Source organism: Protopterus annectens, chromosome 8.part0, assembly GCF_019279795.1.
Source record: "Protopterus annectens isolate FY-2018-M chromosome 8.part0, PAN1.0, whole genome shotgun sequence".
NCBI lineage: Eukaryota > Metazoa > Chordata > Ceratodontiformes > Protopteridae > Protopterus > Protopterus annectens.
In genome coordinates, this window is record NC_056741.1 from 1,805,635,693 (window position 1) to 1,805,658,238 (window position 22,546).

The 22,546-nt window shown below is 36.0% G+C and overlaps 1 protein-coding gene across 1 annotated transcript in view; it reads left to right on the forward strand.

Moving 5' to 3' along the window:
- The window catches only part of HYDIN (HYDIN axonemal central pair apparatus protein), a 6,673,197-nt gene that overhangs the window by 1,714,803 nt on the left and 4,935,848 nt on the right, over window positions 1–22,546 (forward strand). The window contains exon 17 of the mRNA XM_044079523.1: window positions 11,757–11,909. Coding sequence (XP_043935458.1) covers window positions 11,757–11,909 — 153 coding nt within the window. The remainder of the gene's footprint in view (window positions 1–11,756; window positions 11,910–22,546) is intronic.

Genomic DNA, 22,546 nt, shown 5'->3' on the forward strand with positions numbered 1-22,546 from the left:
AAAACACTGTCCTGGGTAAATTCAGAAAAGGCTGCTACTAAAGCACCATCTATTCTTCGAACACAGGATCCCTCGGAAAAAAAAGAGGTAAATCAGAGATTGGTAATGAAACTTCTTTTAGATCAGACCTAGGAAGATGCACATGGTTAATCACAAAGACAGAATCATGAATTTCTCTTTTGTCCACTATAGGAATTAGAGGCAGGGTTAAAAAGTTGGACATCTGACAATCTGGAAGGCAGAGTTGTTAAGAAAAGACTGTTCATATTTAGACAAATATGCAGCAAATAAATGTTATGTCTTAGTTTTTAGTAACAACACTCCTACAGAATATAGAACTGCCATGCTAGTCTTTTGCCAAAGAGTCAGGGCAGACACCATTTCTACCAAGCAAGTTGTTGTGGCCACTGCCCTAAGGCAGTGGGGGAGCACTTTTGCTACAAGATCAAGATTTGTACTAAAATAAGCAACAGGTCAAAAAACATCCTTTCTACATTGTGTTAATCTTAATTCCACTTTATTTCTTACACAACAAAATAAGAAAAATATTTTTGTGTAATCTGGTAATCCATTAGCAGGGGGATTTGAAAGTAGTTTGTAATTGAACAAAAGCTTGCTCATGGTGATCCTGGCAGGACACTTTAATAATTCTAATAATGATTTTTACTAATTGTGCATAATTAGAGGTCCATTGTTGACAGTAACTTGTTAGTCCCAGAAGAGCCTGCAGCTGTTTTAACATTGTAGGATGTGGTGCAGTTTGTATTGCAGTAACGAATGATGGTGGAATTTGCCTTGAGCCTTCTGAAATAAGGTGACCTAAATTGAACCTATGATTTAAATAACTGCAGTTTTCCTATGTTAACCTTAAATCCCAGTACTACTAATTTAGTTAAAAGAAAAACAGTGTCTTTTTTTCAGCGGTGAGGAGAATATGAAACTTGGCATAAATCATCTACATGCATAATGTATTAGAGTAGATCCACACGTAAATTCCATTTTATCTGTCTTTTTCATTTCTCTAAAGATAAGAATAGGTGATTCTACATAAACTGGTAATGGTCTTCTCCATGTATACTGCTGTCATTTGTAGTTACATGCAAACAAATACTGACTTTCTGGGTCTATTTAAATAGAAAAGAAAGCAGAGGAAACATCTGTCACTGAAAGAGTGGTAGCAGTTGGTGGGATAAAGCTGCTTATTGTGGCAGGGTTAGGAACTACAAGAAACGTTGGTACTACTGCAGCATTAACTGCTTGTAAGTCTTGTACAAATTCATAAGTATTTTCATCTGGTTTCTTTATGTGTGAGATTGGTGTATTACATGGGCTTTGAGTAGGGGTAATTATTCCTTGCTAGTAGTGCAGAAATAAGAGGTTCAATTCCTTTCTGTGCTGCACATGTCAAAGGTTATTGAACTACCATAGGTAGGTGATCACAAAGTTTTAAAACTACTTTTACAGGTTCTGCATCTTTAATGAGCCCTGCTTCATTTTCATGGGTAGTCCAAAGCTGTGAAGGGACTGTTTCTAGTCATTCCAAATCAGCAACATCTGTAGCTGTTAGAGCAGCAAAAAGTTTGTCTTCATCTGTACAGATATCAGTTGAATATAATCTCAAAGGAGATGTTGCATTAAGAATGTCAAGGAAAACTCCATCTGGAGTATAGTAAATGGTACATCACAGTTCACATAATAAATCTCTACCTAAAGTATTTAATGGGGCAATATTTCCCACAATGAAAGCGTGTTGGTCTTCCAGTGGAACAATTTGAATATGAATAGGTTTGGTTTCTTAGTAATCCATATGAAATCTGGATGTTCCACCCCTCAAGCTGTTTTAGTGGAAAGTGGGAGATTTTCTGCATTTGCTGAAAATTATCATGGATCTAGTTGCTGTTGTGTCAAAAAAGTAAGAGAAGAGTTACACACTGCAGTATATCAACAAAAGGACCTTCCTGGTCAACTGATACCAAAGAAACAGCTGTGGCTTCTTTTTGTCACTGTCCTAATTATTTTATTGTCATGCTGCTGGTTGTTAGGCAGTATTCCAAACTGGAGTGTGTCTTTCTGCCAGTTGTGGTGCTTGGGCATTTGGCACATTTTTCTTTGTAGAAAGGTGGCATTCAGTATTCCAGTGTCCAGCTTGTTCTCAAAGTAATTACTAAGAAGTGGGTCACACTGTGGGCCTATGGTGATGTCTTAGGGTGAAACTTGTGATGATATTGTCCTGGGACTTGTGTTTGAAAGAATCTACTTCTACTTCCTCCATAATTTATTGTTTGGGGGCATGCTGTAGTGATAGCTTTTAAATGGCTATCCCTAGCAGCAAAAAATCAGTCATCTGTGTATTTTGGAATAATATCACATATGTTAGACATTTTCTTGTCTTTTTCTAAAAATGTCAGGGGGTGTTGAACCTTTTAAAACTGCTCTTAAATTTTTGATAGTAGGATTCTGTAACTGTACATTTACCTCTAATATTTTGTCATATTTGGCTGAGTGTGTTCAGTTTGGAGGAAGAAAACCTACAATTATTTGAAAATATTCTGCATTCTATGGCTGCACTGCCTTTATAGTTGTTTATGTGTCTCCATCTCAAGCGGTTGCAGAATTAGACACCTCTCTCAAAAGGTAAGGAGGATTTCTGTTTCATTGTAAGGATGAGAATCTGATACTTCCCTCCATACTTTGTTTAGAAGGGGGAATTACACAGATATTCTTCTCCATCAGTTATTGGAAATTGTGTTACTAATTGATCAGTTCTTTTGGAAGTGTTTGCTTTTAGTGGAGCACTTTTATTACCAAATCATTTTAATTTGCCTACATGATTTATATTTGCGCCATGTCTGTTTTTTGACATAATAGCTTTCCTTTGTTGGCTGTTCGAATATCATTTGTCTGAGAGTGTCTCAACCAATTGTCATTTTTATTGTCTAAATCTTGTATTACAAACAGATTCATGGGGATAGCCTGAAGTACTAGAAATAATTTGGGGAAGTAGTAGTTGAATCTCAGCCTTCCCCCTTGAAGTGAAAGGTTTGTCAGCTGGGTGGGGGGACTGCAGAAGGAATCAGAAGCCAGTTGTCATTAGAAGATTTGGTTCGTTAGTTGTTAATTTTTCTGTCATAAGGGATATAGACCCCAGGAACAGTTTTTTTTCTTCTGCACATTTCTCTAATGTATTTACTGTTCCGTTAGCTGCCTGCAGTTGTGATTTCAGTCTAGCTGAAATGTATTTTAAACGTCTAACTACAGATTCCTTTTCCTTATATTTAGAGTCTTCTTGCCAGTCATTAAAAGCTGACCAAGAAGAAGCTGGTATTTTATTTCCTTTCTGTTTCAGTTTCTTTTTAAGATTTTCTAGTATTTTCTTATCAAAAGTTCCTCCCTGTGGGAACTGCAGTGTAGTATTGTTTTTGTGAGCTCAGACCATTTTGTCAAATAATTACAGCTGTCTCTACCTTATTTATTAAACATATGCCTGGATGGAGTCTCAAACTATGGCTCTTTAATACACCTATGCTGGTGCCATTTGCAATACCAACAAGCATACCAAAGTAAATAGATATGCATCTGATTGTAAACCCTCTCTCATACTAGCAGGAAATCCTCTCTGTTCCTTAATTATTTTTCTTTGATTAAAATTTGCTCTCATACATAATAAGGATGCTCTGTCAGTATGACAAAGAAGCTCTAGTCCTTGTTACTTTATGATTAGAGCCTATTCTCATTCAGTCAAATAGACCTTTATTTAAATAAAAATTACATATTGGTAAAACAGAAATGTTCCTGACAGAAAACCTGTCACAAATTGGCCCATTGGCACTTGATGCAACTTGAAAGATCCATGACTTTACTGCACCAGTGTCAGGCAATACTGGTAAGCAGAAAAGAATAGTCTTGTTTATTGCAGAGGTTGCACACATGTGGCAGACTTGGTAATCAACGTTCTGTACTCTCGAACCATAAAAAGTTTTATTCATTTATAGTATATATAATGCAGTACAGTAACTGTTATGCTACAGCCACTAACCAGTCAGAAATAAACACCTTTACATTATTTTTGCTAGCTAAGGATCTCCTGTCTCTTTATCTGCACCTTTTCATATGAGGCATGGTTTCCGAAATCCATAACAGAACTTTCTACACAAGCTATGATGGCACTTTCATGTTGGTAGAAAATAAATCCTCAGAAGCAGGCTGAAACTGTCAAGGATCCCTTTTGAAATTAAACGTATTTCAAACTAGAATATTCATTAAACATTTTCCCTCATCTTATACTTCTCCCACCATAAGAACTAGGGACCAAAATCTTCAATAGGTAAATAAAACTAGGGGGAGTGATAGGTTTATAATCCAGAACCTCTCAAACCTGTAAAGTGATCTTCCCCTGCTTGTTATGCATTGTGACTCTGTGTATTCTTTTAAATGTAACCTGGATGAGTAGATAGATATCCACAACTGTACTCTGACTACATTGTAGATTCTGTCCCCCCAGTGACTGTTGTGGTCCTCCTGTGTAAAGGAGGTGAGGCCTGATGGGAAGGGTGCTGCCAAGGTATAAATGGTCATTGAACTCCGTAGCTTTGGAGTAACTATTCATATATGAATTCATATGTCCTTTTATATAACATTTTGGATTAGCATTGTCACACTATACTGCTTCTGTGGCATAAGCTACATTTTACATTAATTTATTCTTATGCCTGCATGCACATAGTTTGGAGCCTGATATGATGAGTTCACAATAATACAGGTGTACTCATTTTTTTTTAAATAAGCATATGACATAGGCAGTCTTACATTTTTTATAAATGAAAAACAAACAAAATGACATCACTTTAGTTGCAAACATTATACATCACAGACACCATTGAAACAACTGTAGTTGCAAACATTATAATCTATCCAGCCATTGTCAGTTAAGCATTGTATGGCTCATTCAAATCCTGCCTCATAAACCTCATTCTTTCTGTGTATATATTGTTCCCACAATTCCCATTTTTCCTATGTAGTTTGCTCCTTCCATTTTCTAAAGACTCCAGTTGTTTTATCTCTGTTACTATATTTACTACTTCTAGCAAAGTTGGTCTAGTCTTTGATTTCCATTTTCTAGTAATTGCTTTTTTAGTAGTCACCATAATTAGACTCAGCAAGGCTTTACTATGTGTAGGCAATTCTGATTCTGTATCATAGCTCAAAAAATTATATAACCAGTCAGTCCAATCTGCTCAACCAGCATCTCCAATGGAGCGGTCTGTAGGGAATCCCTGCAGTCTGCCAGCTCATTACACTCCCAAAAATGTGTTCTCAACCACCTCTTTCTTGCCATCACATCTCCCACATTCGCTATCCACCTGAGGAAAAAATCTTTGGAGTCTACTTGGGGTATAAAAATATCTATGTAAACACTTCCAGGCAAAGATCCTAAATCTTCTAGACTTTGTTGCTTATTTGGGAGATATATGTATAAACCCTCCATCGTCTCTTTGTGAATTGCTTATATAATCTCTCTTCCCAATCCTTTCTAAGCTCCTCTGATTGATTTTTATAATTATCATGCAATATTTTATATGCTTTACTAATTATTCTTTTTTTAATGACAGCTTCTGTTCTAGATTCAATTAAAAAGTCTACCAGTGCTGGTCTTTCATTTAGGACCCCCCCTATTTCATTCTCTTTGCCTATACTCTGATATCAATCCTTGATAGGGAAGGCAATCTCTAACCTGCAATCCAAATAAATTCTTGGCCTGTTCACATTCTGTTACCTTTACCTTTATAGTTATTTGCTCCCAATACCTTGGTTCCTTTGCCAGTTTTCTCCAGTAAATTCCATCCCCCTCTTGCCTATTATCTGTATCCCTAACCACAGTCATCCCTATTAGCAGAATCTCTTTTTTCCATTATCATACTGGTTTAGTTCTTAGAATACCCCCTGCTATTTTATGAATATAATTCTCTATATGATATTTGTTGATCTCATCCAAAATCCCAATATCTCCTTATTTCTTGAGCTTTTTCCCTGTATCATCATTATTTATTTCCACTTTGAATTATAGTTTTCTGCTTGTACTATGTTTAAGAGCCTTAACTGTGTTGTTCTAAAATATCCCCTCGAATTGGGTAATCCTAGTCCGCCTTGTTCTATTGGAAGAATCAACGTATCCCACTTGACCCTTGCTGTCTTCCCTTCTCAGATAAAATCCTTCACCACTTTTTCAATTGCTATCCACAGCTTTTCCTCTGGTTGATAAATATATGCTTGAACTTTGTATAAGACTAAAGGGACTAAAACATTTTAATTGCTTTTATCTTAGTATCCATATAACAAAGCATCTAGTTTCTCAATTTTTGTATTATCTTGTTTTTAGTCTCTTCCTAAATATCCTTAACTGCTACAACAGAGTAATTTCTAATCCATACTCTTAAACACTTCATTAAATCGTGTCCCCATAAATAGGGATATTGTTGGACCAATTCATGTATGGGTACATAATTTACCACTATTACCTATGTTTTAGCTTCATTCATTTTGTATCCCAAGATGATTTGAAATTGTCTTAAATATTCTACAGCACTGTAATGTCCCTTTCTGGTTTTGACATATATAAAATATTATCATTTACAAATAGATCCAGCTTTTCCTGACTGCCATACTAATTATATCCTTGAATTTCTGAGTCCCTTATTTTTTTGCCAGTGGTTCTAAATGTAAAGCAAATAACAGCGGGGAAAACGGACAAGTCTGCCTGGTTCCTCTACTCAAGCAGAAGCTATCAGAGAGGACCCCACCTGATTTAATTTCCATCTCTGATCCCTCATATCTATTCTTAATCAACATTATACTTGTGTCAGGGAAAGCAAATGCTTCCATTGCACTGCTCATGAACACTCTGTCTACACTGTCAGATTCTTTCTCTGCATCACAACCCACCAATAAAAGTGCTATTTTCTTACATCCTGCTTCCCTCTGGATCATCAGTGTTCTGTTAATATTGTCAAATGTTGGCCTCCCCTCCACAAAACCACAATGATCCATATCTATCAATTTCGGTGTTACTGTTTGCCATTCTTTTAGCCATTCTAGACATAAACACTTTATAATCATGGCTTAGTATTGAACTGGGCCTTTATGAAGCTGGATCCGATGGATCTTTACCCTCTTTAGGCATTACCATTACCACCGCCTTCTTCCAAGATGCTGGTACTTCTCCTCCTCTTAAAATAGTGTTACACAAAACCTACCAGATCACCATCAGTTTTTTCCCCTCCTAACTTCCAAACTTCCACAGGAATACCATCTGTTCCTGGGGGCATTCCTGTAGCTTGGTTATACATCTCCTCTCTTTCTATCCTAAGTGTTAGTAATTGAGCCTCATCTACCTCTAACTTTGGCACATTTAATTCATCCATAAACATTTCCATTTGTACTTTTTCTTGATTTCAATATTTCTCTGCTTTATACAAATGTTCATAAAATTTCTGACATGTTTCTAATATTGCTACAGGATATCTTATTATTTTCCTTGTTATAGGCTCTTTAAGCTTCATGACAGCTCTTTCTACTTTCAGTTGCCTGAGTCATTGTGCTAAATGTTTTTGTGCTGTAGAATTATTATCAAAAAACAGTTGCTTAGCAGGAATCTTTCTAAACTCATGCATATTATCGAGATAATCCCTTATTTTCTGTTTAGCATTCTGTAGTTACTCTTTTTCATGTTCTGAGAGATTCCCCCTATTTTGCAATACTTTAATATTTGTCAGTCCCTCTTAATAATTCTCGTTACTTCTTAAACATATTTCCTTTATTTCCACCCTAGTTTTAAACTTCACTTTAATTTTATCCCACTCCCTAGCAATATTTTTGAAGAAAATCTTATCTTCTCTAGTAGCACCTGAATTAAGTCCAAAACCCGCTCCTTAAATTCCTCTCTTTTCAACCGATAAGTGGGAAAGCGCCAGTGTCTTATTTTTATTTCATTACCTTGCATTTTTATTTTAGTTATTATTGGTGCATGATCTGAAAAAGTTATGGAGTGCGTTTCAAGACCTTCAATTAAATGCACATGTTTCTGTGAGATATAAATTCTATCTAGCCTAGCCCAGTTTTTGTATCTCGGAGAATATGTAAATTCACTCCAGACTCCTAGTACTGAATTCACATCTTCCATGCCAAACATTTTCATAAATTTCTTCAAAAATCTACCCCCTTTTTTATATTTTCCCTTTTAGGCCCCCCAGAGACATCTTCACTGTTGCAAACCAAATTTCAGTCTCCACCTACAAGTAGTATTCCTTGCTGAAAGCTTATTATTTCTCCCAGAATTTTCTTAAGCTCCAGCAGTTTTAGGTGGAATGTAAATGCATGCCAGTATAATCCTCCTCCCCCCTAGCCAGTAGCCCCTTTGTACTATGTATCTTCCATTATTATCTTTTTTTTTTCCTCTTCTGTCACTGTTGGAACTCCACTTGCAATTAATATAAGTACTCCTCTTTTCGTTTGCCATAGATATTCTGCTGAATAATCATCCTGAAAAGCTTTCTTTATCAAATTCACATGTTCAGTTCTTTCCAGGTGCATCTCCTGTAGCATAGCTAGTTGTACTCTACATTTTCATGTATAGTTCACTACTCTTTCTTTTTTGTATTTATCTGTAAGTCCAGTCATATTGAAAGACATTACAGAAAGCATCATTTTCTTCTATAGTTATTATTATTACCACCTTTTATGTATAACTGCTTTTTTGTTAAGTCTCTAGTTCCAGCTTTTATGTTACATGCATATACTGTTTGGCAGGTTGGTCTTTTAGACATTTGTTTCTTGTCATATCTATTTGCGTCTATGCCACATCGTGCATAACATTTTATTTTTTTAAAATCCCTCAAACAGAACAAACAACCCCCTACAACCCCCCCCCAAAACCTATTAACGTAATAACACACAAAACTATGTGCATCTTCAAATATTGAAGCTTTTGTTTCCTAATAAGAACAAAAGTTCCAAGTTGATAGCCACACAGACAGGCTAGAGTTAACCAAAAAGAAAGGCTAGTCATGCTAAGATGCATGGTACAGCCTGTTCTATTAGTAAGTGCTATTTGATTTTGTCTGTCTTTATAGCTCTTCCAGCTGAGAAAACACTTGAACACTTTCAGAAAACACTTTCTACAAGCCATTTCTCTTTATTAAATTGTCTTCTAATGACATGCAAACCAGACACAAAATTTGCTAAGGGTACCTTGTTTACTAGAAAAAAGCATTATAATATTCAATATTCTTTTTCATTTACATGCTTTGTAATAAACCTTTACTGGATAACACCTAGGATCTTAACTCAGCCATTTCCCTATGCAAGCATTGGAAAAAAGAACACTGATTTTTCTTTTGTCATACTCTCTTAACCAGACCATTCCTCTCTCCCCCCGTCTCTTCCTCTTTTCTTTTCAGAGCAGTGCCTTCATTTCTTAAAACTGAATAAAGAAAAAGAGAGAAGAAGTGAGAAAAATAAAAAAACAAAATCACCTGTTTATATTAGTATCCCCATTGCATTAAAAAATGGAGAAAACTTTACTTCAGGTCTGATTGTTTTCAGAGAACATTATGTCCTAGCCAGTTTCTCTGTTCTTTTTTTTCCCCTCTGCCAGTCCCCTTTCACCAGACTGTCTCCAGTTTCCTTGTATCAGATTGTCTCCATGGAGACATGCAAACCAGCTGCACAACTGCTACATGGTATAGGTGCTTTTGCTAGAAAAAAAAACCCTCATAATATTCAATATTCTTTTTCATTTACTTATTCTCTCTTAAAACTAACAAATCTAAAATCCTTAAGTCAGTCATTTCCCTGTGCAAGAATGAAGAAAAAAAGGCACATTCATTTTAAATTTGTCATGCCTTTTTAACCTGGCTCCTGTTTTATCATTTCATTGCCTATATTTCTCAAAACTGTACAGGAAGAAAGAGAACAGGGGAGAAAAAGAAAACCACCACCTATTTACAATCCCTATTGCACTTAAACATAGCATACAAAGAAAACCATGCACCACAAATACAGTGATATTAAGAAAAGAAAGTGCTTTCTTTACTTACAGTTATCTTTCTCCCCTGTCTTCCCCTCCCCAAAGCACATTTCTGAACATTAATGACATGAAGTAAGGTATATACTTTAGAGTCCTCCACAGATCCAACACATTTTGAAAAAGTCCAATATTTCCAGAATTTCTTGTTCTGTGATGTTTCACAAATACAATTATTGCATTGTAATTTCACATTGTTACTGGTTTTATTAGTTCTTCTCCATCATCCATATCCTGTCTCTGCTTCATTTCTAACATACTGTCAGTTCTTCTAGGCAACTCTTGTGCTTCCTTCCTTCTCTCCAACATTTTCCTTTGAAATACTAGAAAAGGTTTCACAGGCACAGTCTTTCTGTGGTCTCTGTTACCATAGGATCAAGAAGCAGGATCCCTTTCTGTTTCACAGCTCAGTTTTTGTTGGACAAACTTTTGTATTTCCTCCTTAGCATGTGCTTCAACAAAAAAAAATTTTCTCTCCGGGGAAGAATACCTTAAAGACAGCTGGATACAGCAGTTTGAATCTCACACCTGCATCTCAACATTCTCTGAATAGTGGAATGAATTTACTTCTCTTTTGCCTGGTGTGCAATGAATAATAATTCTCCACAAACACTCTGCTGCTTCCCACTTTTAGTATTTTGTCTTTCTGCCATAGTTTTGTCAGAATCATCTCCTTTTGCTGGTAAGATTGCAACTTTACTATTAAAGGTCTGGGCTGCTTTCTTAAAGCTAAGTTTGGAGCATACACACAATGTGCCCTTTCAACTAACATCTCCTGCTGTGGAATACCAGTCTGTTTGTGCTTTCATAAAATTAATGCAGTCTGTTCCTTCCAGATTCTCTGGTATAGCTGAAAATCTTAGGTTTTCCCTACATGCTCTGTCCTATAATTGTATTATTTTTTTGAAACCTCTCTTCCTGAGCAGTCTCCTATTCAGCCAGCCTTTTCTTCATTTCAACCTCTGTTTTTTTCAGCTTTATTATCATATCTGTTTAACGCTTCTTCTGTTTTTTTCCAGCCTTTTGCTTGATATATACTCCATCAGTGTTTTGTTTATTTTAACAAGGACTGTATGCAGGTGCCTTAGATCTTCCTGTAGGTTATTGGAAGTCATGTCTGAAGGTTGCATTGCTTTTTGCTGAGCAGCTTGTAGAACTTTCCCTAGTCAGTGTTACTTCCTCACTTTTTCTAGCTGATTTTTTCCAGGTCTTCTGTATTTCTTCATTCCTGGCATCTAGGCAGTGCATTTACTAGCCAGTTACTGAAATGTACCCATAAACACAAGTCTACTGGCCTTCTTTGCTGAGTTAATGTTTTCACACTGGGAGAGCTAGACACAAGCTATTGCTCAGTGTGCAGCCATCTTGTAAGTCCTCAATACAGGTTTACTCATGATTCTATTTCTGGTGTTCTTTAATGTGTATGTGTATGTTGACTATGCAATAAAATAATGCACATCTGTCATTCTGTGCACTGGCATACTTGTTTAGTCATGTGCTTATTGCCTAGGCCTTGTTATAAAGGAGCCGAGTAGAGTGAATGAAAAGCTGGAAAAGCATCCTGAGAAACAGAAAAAAGTTGAAACATTTTACTTTGTGGAATTGCATGAGTATAAAGAGAACTTGAAATCTGCAAGCTGCAAACATTAATTTGATGAATAATTGGTTATTGATGCAGGGTGTTCATCTGCTGTGCATTGGAGAGGGACCAGTTGTCCATGTGACCCCAACAGAACTGGATTTTGGCAAGATTCCTGTTTTAACAGACATTTCACGGACACTACACTTATCTAATCAGTCTCCAATTCCTGCTCCATTTCTGGCACAGATGGTAAGTAGGTTACTTAGAAGGAATTTGCTGTATTTTGAAATGTGGTCTCTCTCTCTCTCTTTATTTTATGCAGCACTTTATCAGTTTGATAAGATTACATGAGAGCGGCTGCAATTTAAATGAGACCTGATCAGATCTATGATTGCCCTTTTGCTTTATATTGGTATTATAAGAGTATAATTGTGATGTATATAAATAATCTAATGCTGAATGGTGGATTCTACCACCAGTCATGGTTGTTTGTTTTTAGCAACCTACTGCTTTGTTAGAAGAGTAGAAAAAAGGATTAATGAGTTTTATTCTGGACTGTGGAGTGCGTCAAATAAAGGTAAACTTTCCATTTGGGGACATACAGTTGTGGAAATGGTCACTGGTCACTGTACTCAAGTGAATGTCTAATTTATTTAACTGGCTTAAGGAGATACCACTATCTGTATGCCTTATGTTCACTGTACATGATCTTTGAACCTCTGGAATAAATTTTACTCCACCCACAGTTACAGCTGTTCCACAGATTCTACCAACCCTGCCCCACCCACTTTAATTACTATGGAATAGATTCTCATTCTCTCACAAAAACTAATCAATGGGCTTAGATACTCTTCCTCTTTCTTCAATTTTTCTTATTTTCCTCCAGCTGCCATATTGCCTGATTATCAGTGTTAGATATGACCTATCTTAGCCCCTATTTTACCTGTTTAAATCTAAGCCTCTCCACTTGTTACATTCATGAAGCATGGAAAACAGCCATTGCTGATACCATAACACAAGAGCAGCCCAATCACAGATTCTGGTAACTATAGATCCATTAGTCTCTGTAGCTTCATATGTAAACCTATGGAGCATATTATCTCATACCTCATTAATCTGGACATGGAAAATCTTGTAGCACTGGATCCTCATCAGTTTGAATTTGTCAAAGAAAAGCCCCACATCTTTAACCTCATTAATTTATTTAGTAAAATAACCAAAACGGTGATACCCATTTATTCAGTGCATACAACAAACCTGGACTTGACCAAAGCCTTTTGACACTCTTCAATGTAGGTATTATTAATACACTTGTAAATTAGGGGACAGATAACTGGCTGTTTGACAAGAGCCCATGTGGTTAGAGTCACAAGTACCACTTCTTTTGTAATCATGAGCAATGTTTATTATACCAACAACATTTATGTGTTGCAAAATGTGCACATTTATGTGTTGCAAAATGTGCAAGCCACATAGTTGGAGCACTTTTAAATCAACACTGACATGCTCTTACAGATATCAAGGATTTATATTTCATACATGCTGATAAAACTTATTTGTTGAGCAGTCAGTGTGTATACAATGCCTTAGCAAAGAATCACTACACTTTGCATATTACTCCACACTAATCCAGAACAAGCATTTAAAACTTCTTTTAAACTGTCTTTTTATTAAACATTGCCCATACAGTATAACAAGTAACCTTCAAAGATTTATATATCAATTCAGATTCAAACCAGACTCACTTGTGGTGTGATAATAAGCAAATCTCATTTCTCATTTGTAGGACCACTTTGTGCCCCCCCACCAAACACACACACATTTATCATGTGGCTTGACTTTTGTGTGCAGTCCTAATGAATGGTGTAACCTGTTTGCTCTGGTGGCTGTCTACTTAATTTTCTAATCCACACAAGGTTCTCAATTTCCGCTCAGAAGCTACTTTCATTAGTTCCTGTGTATCTCTAATATTAAAAACAATAAAAGGATGCCCCAGAGCACCAGTAGGATGATCGGCAAACCACTTTATTTGCAAAACTGTAACCAATGTTGACAGATTTTAGAATGTAATAATTTTAATATCAATAACAAGAGATTTGTGGTGGATAAATATTTTAATTATGATGGTCGTATATGCTCGTAAGTTAAGAGACAGACTGTATGAACATGCTAATGATGTTATGAAAGCTAAAACATGTAATGCCCTTTATAGACATATCATGCATGCCCAGACCACAAATTTAATTTTGTTGTATTAGATCATATTATTAAAGACTCTAGAGGCTTTATATTTGATGAACATTTATATAAGAGAGAATTAATGTGCATTCTTAGGCTCAATGTGATGGATCCTCCTGGTCTTAATGATGCTTGTTGTATTACATCACTTTTGAAGCTGAAGAGCTTAGATGGGTGAAGTTTTAAAGTATCAAAATTAATAATTCAAATTCATTCAAAAAATATTTTTCATATTTTACATTTCATATCTTATTTTACATTAATATTGATTTTATTTGTTTTACATTTTTTAACATTTTCCTTACATTCATGTTTAATATTTATTGTAACAGAAAATTTAGATAGTGAGGTATTTAATTGTTTTCATAATTCATTATTATTCACTATTTTTCATTGGTCAGTGAAATCACATGACTTTTTGAATGTTTGTATGTAAGTGTTAGTTTTTGATTATTATGGTAGTTCTGAAGAAGTCTTTTAACTAGATGAAAGCACTTGGCTGCTGTGTTTATGCAATAAAGTGGTTTGCTGGTCATCCTACTGGTGCTCTGGAGCATCCTTTTATCGTTTTTGGGTTTTGGTTCGATTGGTTATTATCTCTAATATTAGTTAGATTTCTGATTTCCTACCACCTTATCTGATTTTTTGTCCTTCAAACTTAGTTTTGTCCTTGCCCCCTGAGCTTTCCACTCCACTCTTATAAGTGTTTTCCTGGAGTTCATTTAACCTCTGCCTGTTTTGGAAACTTCCCTCTCCCCATTGTTAGTAATTATATATTTCCAAGCCTACCCCCTTCAACCGTGGTCCTCCTTTTTTCCTTACATTTTGCCTGTTTTAATTATCTTTTTCCCACTCTTATCCCCCTTCTTTATTAGCCTTTTGTTCCATTTTCTTCTGTGTTTATTCCCTACTCATCTCCCCACCCCCAGTTGCTTTCCTCTCCTCCACTGCTAATGTATTCATTAGTTTTCCTACCTCTTTTCCTATTAGGCTTTCCTCTTTCTTCCATTTTCTTATTTTTCTACCAGCTGTTATAAGCAGCACTGTTATCTGTTTCAGCTGTACTGGCACTCTGACCCTTTTTTCTGTTATTATTCCATCCCATACATCCTCTATCCCTTCAATTTCCTAACTTATTTCTTTGCCTATTAATTGTGCCAGCCATTTCCTGTATATATTGCTTTTCCAGTAAGTATCCTGACAGCCACCACTGCTTTCCTAGTATTTCTTCCTCCTCTTTTCTTATTTGTATGCCTGTTATTGTATGGTCTGGCAATGAGTGGTTCACTTACCAGTTCACTCCCCTACTCTTTCTCTGTGCCTATTATTTCTTCCCCTTTTCTGTATTTACTCATCTTTTTATGCATTTTGCGACCCTCAGTTTATTTTCTTCTTTTTATATTCCTCCTCTGTCTTCACTCTAGCTTTCTTCAGAGAAAATGTTAGTGCTATTTGTATACTACTTGTTGCTTTTCTAATTTTTTATCTGGTCTTCTTGTACAGTAACAATTGTATCTTCTTCACCTAGTCTTAACAACTCTCTCATCATATTCTCCTTCCACTTTCCTTCTACTTCCCCCCCTACATGTTGTTTCTTATCTCTTATTGGTTTACTGTATTTAAGTATTGATAAAGAGGAAAAAACAATAGTTAATACAGATGGTAAACTTTGGTTCTGTATTGAAATGTTGGCAGTCGAAATATCAAGTGCCAACCAGAGCAGAATCATGTTCAAATAGGGTAATAGATCAGGCCCCCAGAGCAGCCCCTCCTGCAGCAACCCCCTCCCCAGCCATTCCAGTGTTCCATTACTTGGATATTTTTCCCATTTACCATAAACACTGTTCAAACCTTTCAGTGTGCATACTATTATCTTATTTTATTCTACAATGATTACAGATATTGAAAAAAAAAATAGCACAAACACTGATAGCAATGTGCTAAACAATTCAGTCTCACAGTGAAAACAGACTTAGCATGAGCAGTAAACTTCTCTACCTTTGAAACTCACATTCATTGAAATGGCATTGAAACCCACATTCAAAGAAAATGCATCTGGCCAGTGGAGGATTAAGTTTACCTTTGGGCTGTTTTTCAAACCATAGGCTCCGTGCACACATTGGTAGGTCATGCATACATGTATGTGTTTTTTGTTTCACCTTCCTGATTCTATTAAATCATATTTCTTGTATAATACAGCACCACTTTTTAGAATGTGTTTTAATTTGTAGTTTTGAGCATTCTTCCAATGAAACAAAATGTATGAACCAGTAATGACAAAACTATCCATTTCAGAACATTTCAACCATAAAAGGCCACTAAAGCTTCTGTCATTACAGTTCACTAGTATCAGTCAATAAGCACAATCTCTGCAGAAGTAAAAGTCGTCCGAATAATTCCACATTAAAGAGATCTACAACTAATGAATAGCTTGCTACTGGCAAACAACTTTACATTTCAGTGTTTTATCTACAAATTCAGCGTCTGCTGCCCTTGAAAAATAAATTGCCAGTGTTACATTTAAACAAATTTGGTAAGCTGGTAGGGAATGACTGATAAACTGACAGCAGGTTCATAGTTACTAGGCATCTCAGACAAAGGAGAATACACTCAGGAGTGCAGAACCCCTACCCCCCCAAAAAATAATGCACCAAATAGTCAGCAATCAAAGGGCACTGAAATATCAGCACTTCATCTACATGGGGTGAGAGTAGAATCCACAGCCTTCTACAACTAAGGTAATTATGCTCCTAACACTGCTTTCAAGCTCTACAGCACAAACAGTAACTGTCATTTGATAAAAAAGTTAGTTGCATGTTGGAAACAGACTTAGCATGAGCAAATAGTAAATTTCTCTTCCCTTGAAACTCACACTTCCATGAAAATGCACTGATATTCATAATCCCATTAAAATGCACTGAAACTCATAATTCCCTGAAAATGTACTGAAACTCAAACCCACAACCGTTAGTAGTCTGGTAGTTTGTGTAGAGGATTCAGTCTGTTGTCTCCACTGAAGCTCACAATTCCTTCAGCAGTCTGGTAGTGGTGTAGAAGATTCAGGCTCTTGTCTGCACTGAAGCTCACAATTTCTTCAGCAGTCTGGTAGTTGGTTTAACCAAGTTACAGGGTCAAGCCTGATCAAGTTAATTGACTAATTTACCCCCCTGGACGCTCCCTAGCATACATCTGTACCTCTTAACCTCTTAGTCTAATAAATTTGGACAAAGCCTAAAATAATAGGGAGAGAAAGGCCCAAAAATAGGGACAGATTTTAAATATTGCTTTTATAGACTTAGAAAGTTGTTAGAATAACAATATTAGTCTTAGCATGCATTTTCCGAAGGAAACAAAGTCTGAAACTCAAATGTATGACATTATTTACTTATTTCAATCATCACTGGTTTGCCAGAAAAAAACAAATTTTATGAGGAATAGACTAAAAATACAAGTTAAAAATATGGACATTCTATGAAAATCAGGAAAGCAGAGAGGTCTCTCAACCTGTTAGTGCAAGAAATCTGGACAAAGCCTAAAATAATGGGGATACAGTTGCTTAAAAATAGGGCTAGATTTTAAATATTGCCCTTCTTAATTTAGAAAGTTGCTAGAATATCAGGATGTGTGTTAATGTGTATTTTCTGAAGGAAATGAAGTCTGAAACTCATATATGTATATATATATATATATATATATATATATATATATATATATATATGTCATTATTTACTGACTTCAATCTTCCATGGTTTGCCAGAAAAAAGCACAAATTTTAGAAGAAACAGACCAAAACTATGAAGCTAAATCTGTACAGTTGAGAGACATGTTGCACACACACACACACACACACACACACACACACACACACACACTATCTCTTTCATAATGAAGCGATTGGAACAGCTAGTTTAAATTAGATAGTCACACATATACTCACACTTTCTCTCTTTCATACAGAAAATAATGAAACAGCTAGTTTAAAACGCACACATGCACGCACTTACTCTCTCAACGGAACGTCTAGTTTAAATTCAGCACTCAAGTGTTTACATTATGTTGGTGTGAGTGCATATGTGCAACACATGCATGGTCCTCCTTAAAAAGTGTGTGTGTGTGTGTGTGTGTGTGTGTGTGTGTATATATATATATATATATATATATATATATATATGTATATATATATATATATATATATATGTGTAGTATTAATTAATTAAAATGTTAACCGTCGAAGCCTCCTGGCCAGAGGGCCCCCCTCAGCCACGGGGCCCTAGGTGACTTCCTATGTCTCCTAGTGTTGGATCTGGCTGTGGTGCCAAGATACTGAAAAAAAATCTGGAAATGAGGGTGAAGACTGAATCTCTAACAACACTCTTCTCCTTTTAGCTTCTTTTTTGCTGGGTGGCAAGCGTACTTGCACCTCCCAAATCTATATATACTAACTCCGAGATTGTCATACCTCAGAGAAAAGCAAAAGGAAATGTTCCAGGAAATGGCCATCTTGGATTAGTATAGTCTGTTTCTTTTGGCCAATCAGTCTCTGTGTTTTGGGACTCACTGTAGCAGATTCCAACATTTTAAATGGTTACCTAAACTGTTTAACTACATTTTCAGTATACTTACTTTGAAGTTATTACTGTTTAATCACATTTATAGTATCAATTAGTCTTTGCTTCTATGATTTTTTGGGGTGCCTACCTGTGGATTGTGAACGACCCACTGTTGTTTATGTTCTGCACAATTTCCAACTCTTGATCTGCTTTTCAATTTTACCAGCATATCCTACCTTACTCTTTCTTCTACTCACTTAAATCCTGTAGCATTCTCATTTGCTGCTTTGATTGCTTCAGCTCTTCTGCTACCTGAATAGTAGAATGTATCCTGCAGTCCCTTCTCTGCTGTACTGTTTGACCTGTTCCTTCTCCATTTGCTTCATGTTTTTCTGGCCTTCTGTATCCCTTGATGTCTTCATGTGGTTAGCTGACTTTAAGAAATACATCACTTGCAGTGGATCATTGAAGGACTTTACAGTTCCATGAAGAAAATCCACAAGGATGCTGGATACAAAAGTCTCCATTTCACTCCTCTTGTCTCTGCTTATATTTATTAATGGGATGAAAGCTCTTCTTTTTCTTTGTATTCTGTAGAAAAGTCTTGATCAAAAATGTTTGTATTCTATTTTTATACTCTTATTTGTATCTTCTTGTTAGGCTTTCACAGTTCTAGCAATATCCTGTCTCTAGTTTGAAAGACTGAAACCTTAAGATTACTGGTCATGCCTTCCTAGCCCCTTACATGGCAGGCTGCCATGTCATCCTATGCGTCCTTTTAATCAATACCTGATCCTTAGGGATAACAGTCCATTTACTTAATAGTCCTCTAATTGCAGCTACATAAACTATCCCTTCAATTTTGTGTTATTCAGAAGATTATGTTTTGCTCCTCACTCTGTCTTTTGCATTTATTGCCTTTGCCTCCAAGCAGGTTAGCAGAGCCTCAGCTGCTTCTGCATTTGCCTTTAATTCTTTATTATTCTGCATCATTTCCTGTAACACACTTGCATGCATATACAAGTCATCTATCAGTTTGCCTATCATTCTTTTTTGTTTTGTAAGATTGTTTTGTAATGAATGTTTTATCACGAGTGGCTTGTGCCCTCCTTTGTCTGTTTCAGCTATTGGTGTTTTTTGTTGCTTTTCTCCTTTCCCCTCTTGCTTTTTATTGGCGTTCATCTTTCAGGGGTTTTCCTGAGTTTTTGCAACCCTTTTTTACTTGGCATTTCACTTTTTTACCCCCCTTTATTTTATTTTCTCAGTGGAGCTCTGCAGTCTTCTGTTTTTTTTCTTCTCCAGTTTCTGATCCATATGAGGATGCCATGGATTCTTTCAGTGCATTTGAAAGATTTCTTTCTGAGACTAGTTGTTGAATGAATCAGTTATTTCACGGAGAGCAAAAAAAAAAACATTTCAGAACTCCCCAAGATGTCCTTAAGAGGTACATCTGCAACATTTAAATTACAAGATAGTCTCGGGAGTGAATTGGAGTACTGGCAGACCTGGCAATGGATGTGGGACACTGGAGATAACGTGATAGTATGAAGCAAGGGAGAAAAGTATCCCAAAAACTATGTATATGAGTTTTTGAATTTTAACTCCATATCAGACCCATCAGTGATTTTTCTGGTAAATCCAGCTGCTGATAGTCATCTGGGTAATACTGGTCCTTCCCTTTATAACTGGAATAAGTATTTGATTGATTTGGGGGAAAATGTGTATTCTTCTGTAGCACTTATTTTTAGAATTCTCAGTTGTTGAGTTCATATGTTAAAGTTTTTCTTTTCTAAGTACGTGAAGAACATTATGGTATCTTTTCCCTCTTGTGAGGAAAAATCAGCACTGTGTAATTTTGTTGCTTCTGCATCTCAAGCGGCTACCCACTCTTTGTAATGTAAATGATTCATCTGATGCCACTTCCAGGGCTGCTGCCACTGGAAGTGTTATGCAAATGTTTGTTTGATTACATACTCAAAATTTCTTGAGGATGTTAAACCAGACACATTGACACATTTGAATTCTCCCTTAAACAGAAAGGTAGTGTTTGGACCATCTACTGCAAAAGTCCTTAAGAATTGTGAAGAAAGAGTCAAGATAATGTAGGGTATTTTTCATATTTTTCAGCCTTCCTTCTCCATGTTTGTGAAAAGAATTAGTGATAACTTCTACAACCTTTTACAAAAAGAAAAATAAACAGACATAGTAAGCTGCTGGTAGGCAGGTTTTTAAAAGCAGTGGTCGGTGGGTTCCCGAAAGAAAGTTAGTTAGCTTGAGCTCCAGCTGATTCCATCCCCAAGGCACTCAACATTCAACTCCTCAGTTTATTCATCAAGCTTTCCAAGGTGGCAGCAGAGCTGATAGTCTCAAGTAACATGTGCACATGCATTCATCAACTTCCATCAGTAAGACTCTTTCCCCCACCCATGTTCCTTGAGAAGAATGTGTAAGAAAAGGCACAAAGATTTCTTTATGACATCTCTCACATGCAACACCATCTGGGTAATCATGAGGGCTCCTCCCATCGGCTCCAGAAGATGCCACTTTTGAAAAGATCTTCGATATAAAACAGAGGAGATCATAGCCTGCATATCCATTATTTTAATTTCTCCAACTCTTACCATGATGGGAATGGACCCCATTCCTAAGTCAAAGTACGATTAAAATTCATGAAATTAGTATTGTTTCAATCTTTGATGTCAGCCAAAAGTGCTCTTTGCAGCACGGCAATTTGCCCAGTAATGACTCCTTCTGCAATTTTGTATGGGATTACATGGATTGGTAACATATCTAAATATGATTGTAGATTCTTTATTATAAGACCCATTGCTCTTACTACTATTTGAACTGTTTGGGTATCTTTCTTCCACATTGCTCTCATTTCTGCCTGCAGATCCTGATATTTTATGACTTTGTGTCTCTCTCTGTACACAACACACTGTAGTCACTGGGTGTGGAAATTTCAATGATCAAGGCTACTTTTGTCTTCAATTCATGTACCACTATATCCAGTTTTCTAACATCTGTTGAACTGTTTAAAAGATGTCCAAACAAGCAAGTAGTAGTCACACCTTAAGCTCAGCACAAAAAAATGAAAACCGGATGAACATGTAACAAGTTTAATAAAGTTAAACGCTTTCTTCCCCTTTTAATATGGAGACTTCATCAGAACTAAATTAACCTCACCAGTCAACCCACTTTATACACATATAGTTAATTAATTAATTAAATTAATTAAGTTAAAACACCTTGACATTGTAAATTTCTACTATAAAATTTTACACAAAATACAGTACTGGAATACATTCTAAATAAATCATTCAAGTGCATACAATAACATTAAAATACATTTAAGAAATACATTTAAAAACATTTACAACACATTTAAAATGCATTTAAACATGCTAGGGTTTTTTTCTTTAGAACTGGCATCAAAGACAAATAATCATTTAGTCCTGGTCCTGTCAAAGCATTCAATTTGAGAATCCAATAAAATTCTCTCAAATCCACATCTAGCTCCCACCAACCACCTCTTGGGTTATGTCTTATCACTTCTAGAATTCCAAAACTGAATTTGGTATCCCCTTGACAAACCAAAGAATGTTTATAAAGAGCATTATTAATGTTACCCTTGCCTATGGCATATAAATGTTCGTATATTCTGGTACAAAGTTTTCTCTCAGTTTTGCCTATATAAAAATGTGAACAAGTTTGGCAAATGGAACTATAGACCACCCCTTTAGTCTCACAATTACCCTTCTGTAAATGTATAGCTTTAGTGTTACCCCCTATATAAATCACATCTTGATTCAAAACATAAGGACATTGCCTACAACAACCACACCTGGTCGTCCCTTTAATAAATACATTCCTAGGTGTGGTGATATGTTCAGTAAGGAATTTTAAATGTTTCCCCGTTTTATAGACAAATTTGGGTAAGTGACCCAAGTATCAAAGACTTCAGTGTTACCTCTAAATATAACCCCAGTTTTTCTTAACAATTTCCTTAAGTAGATGTTCACCTGAACCATAAGGAATAACCATACTTGTTGTATATCCGTCTTTAGAATAAAGTGGAGTAGTCTGTGAATAATCTCT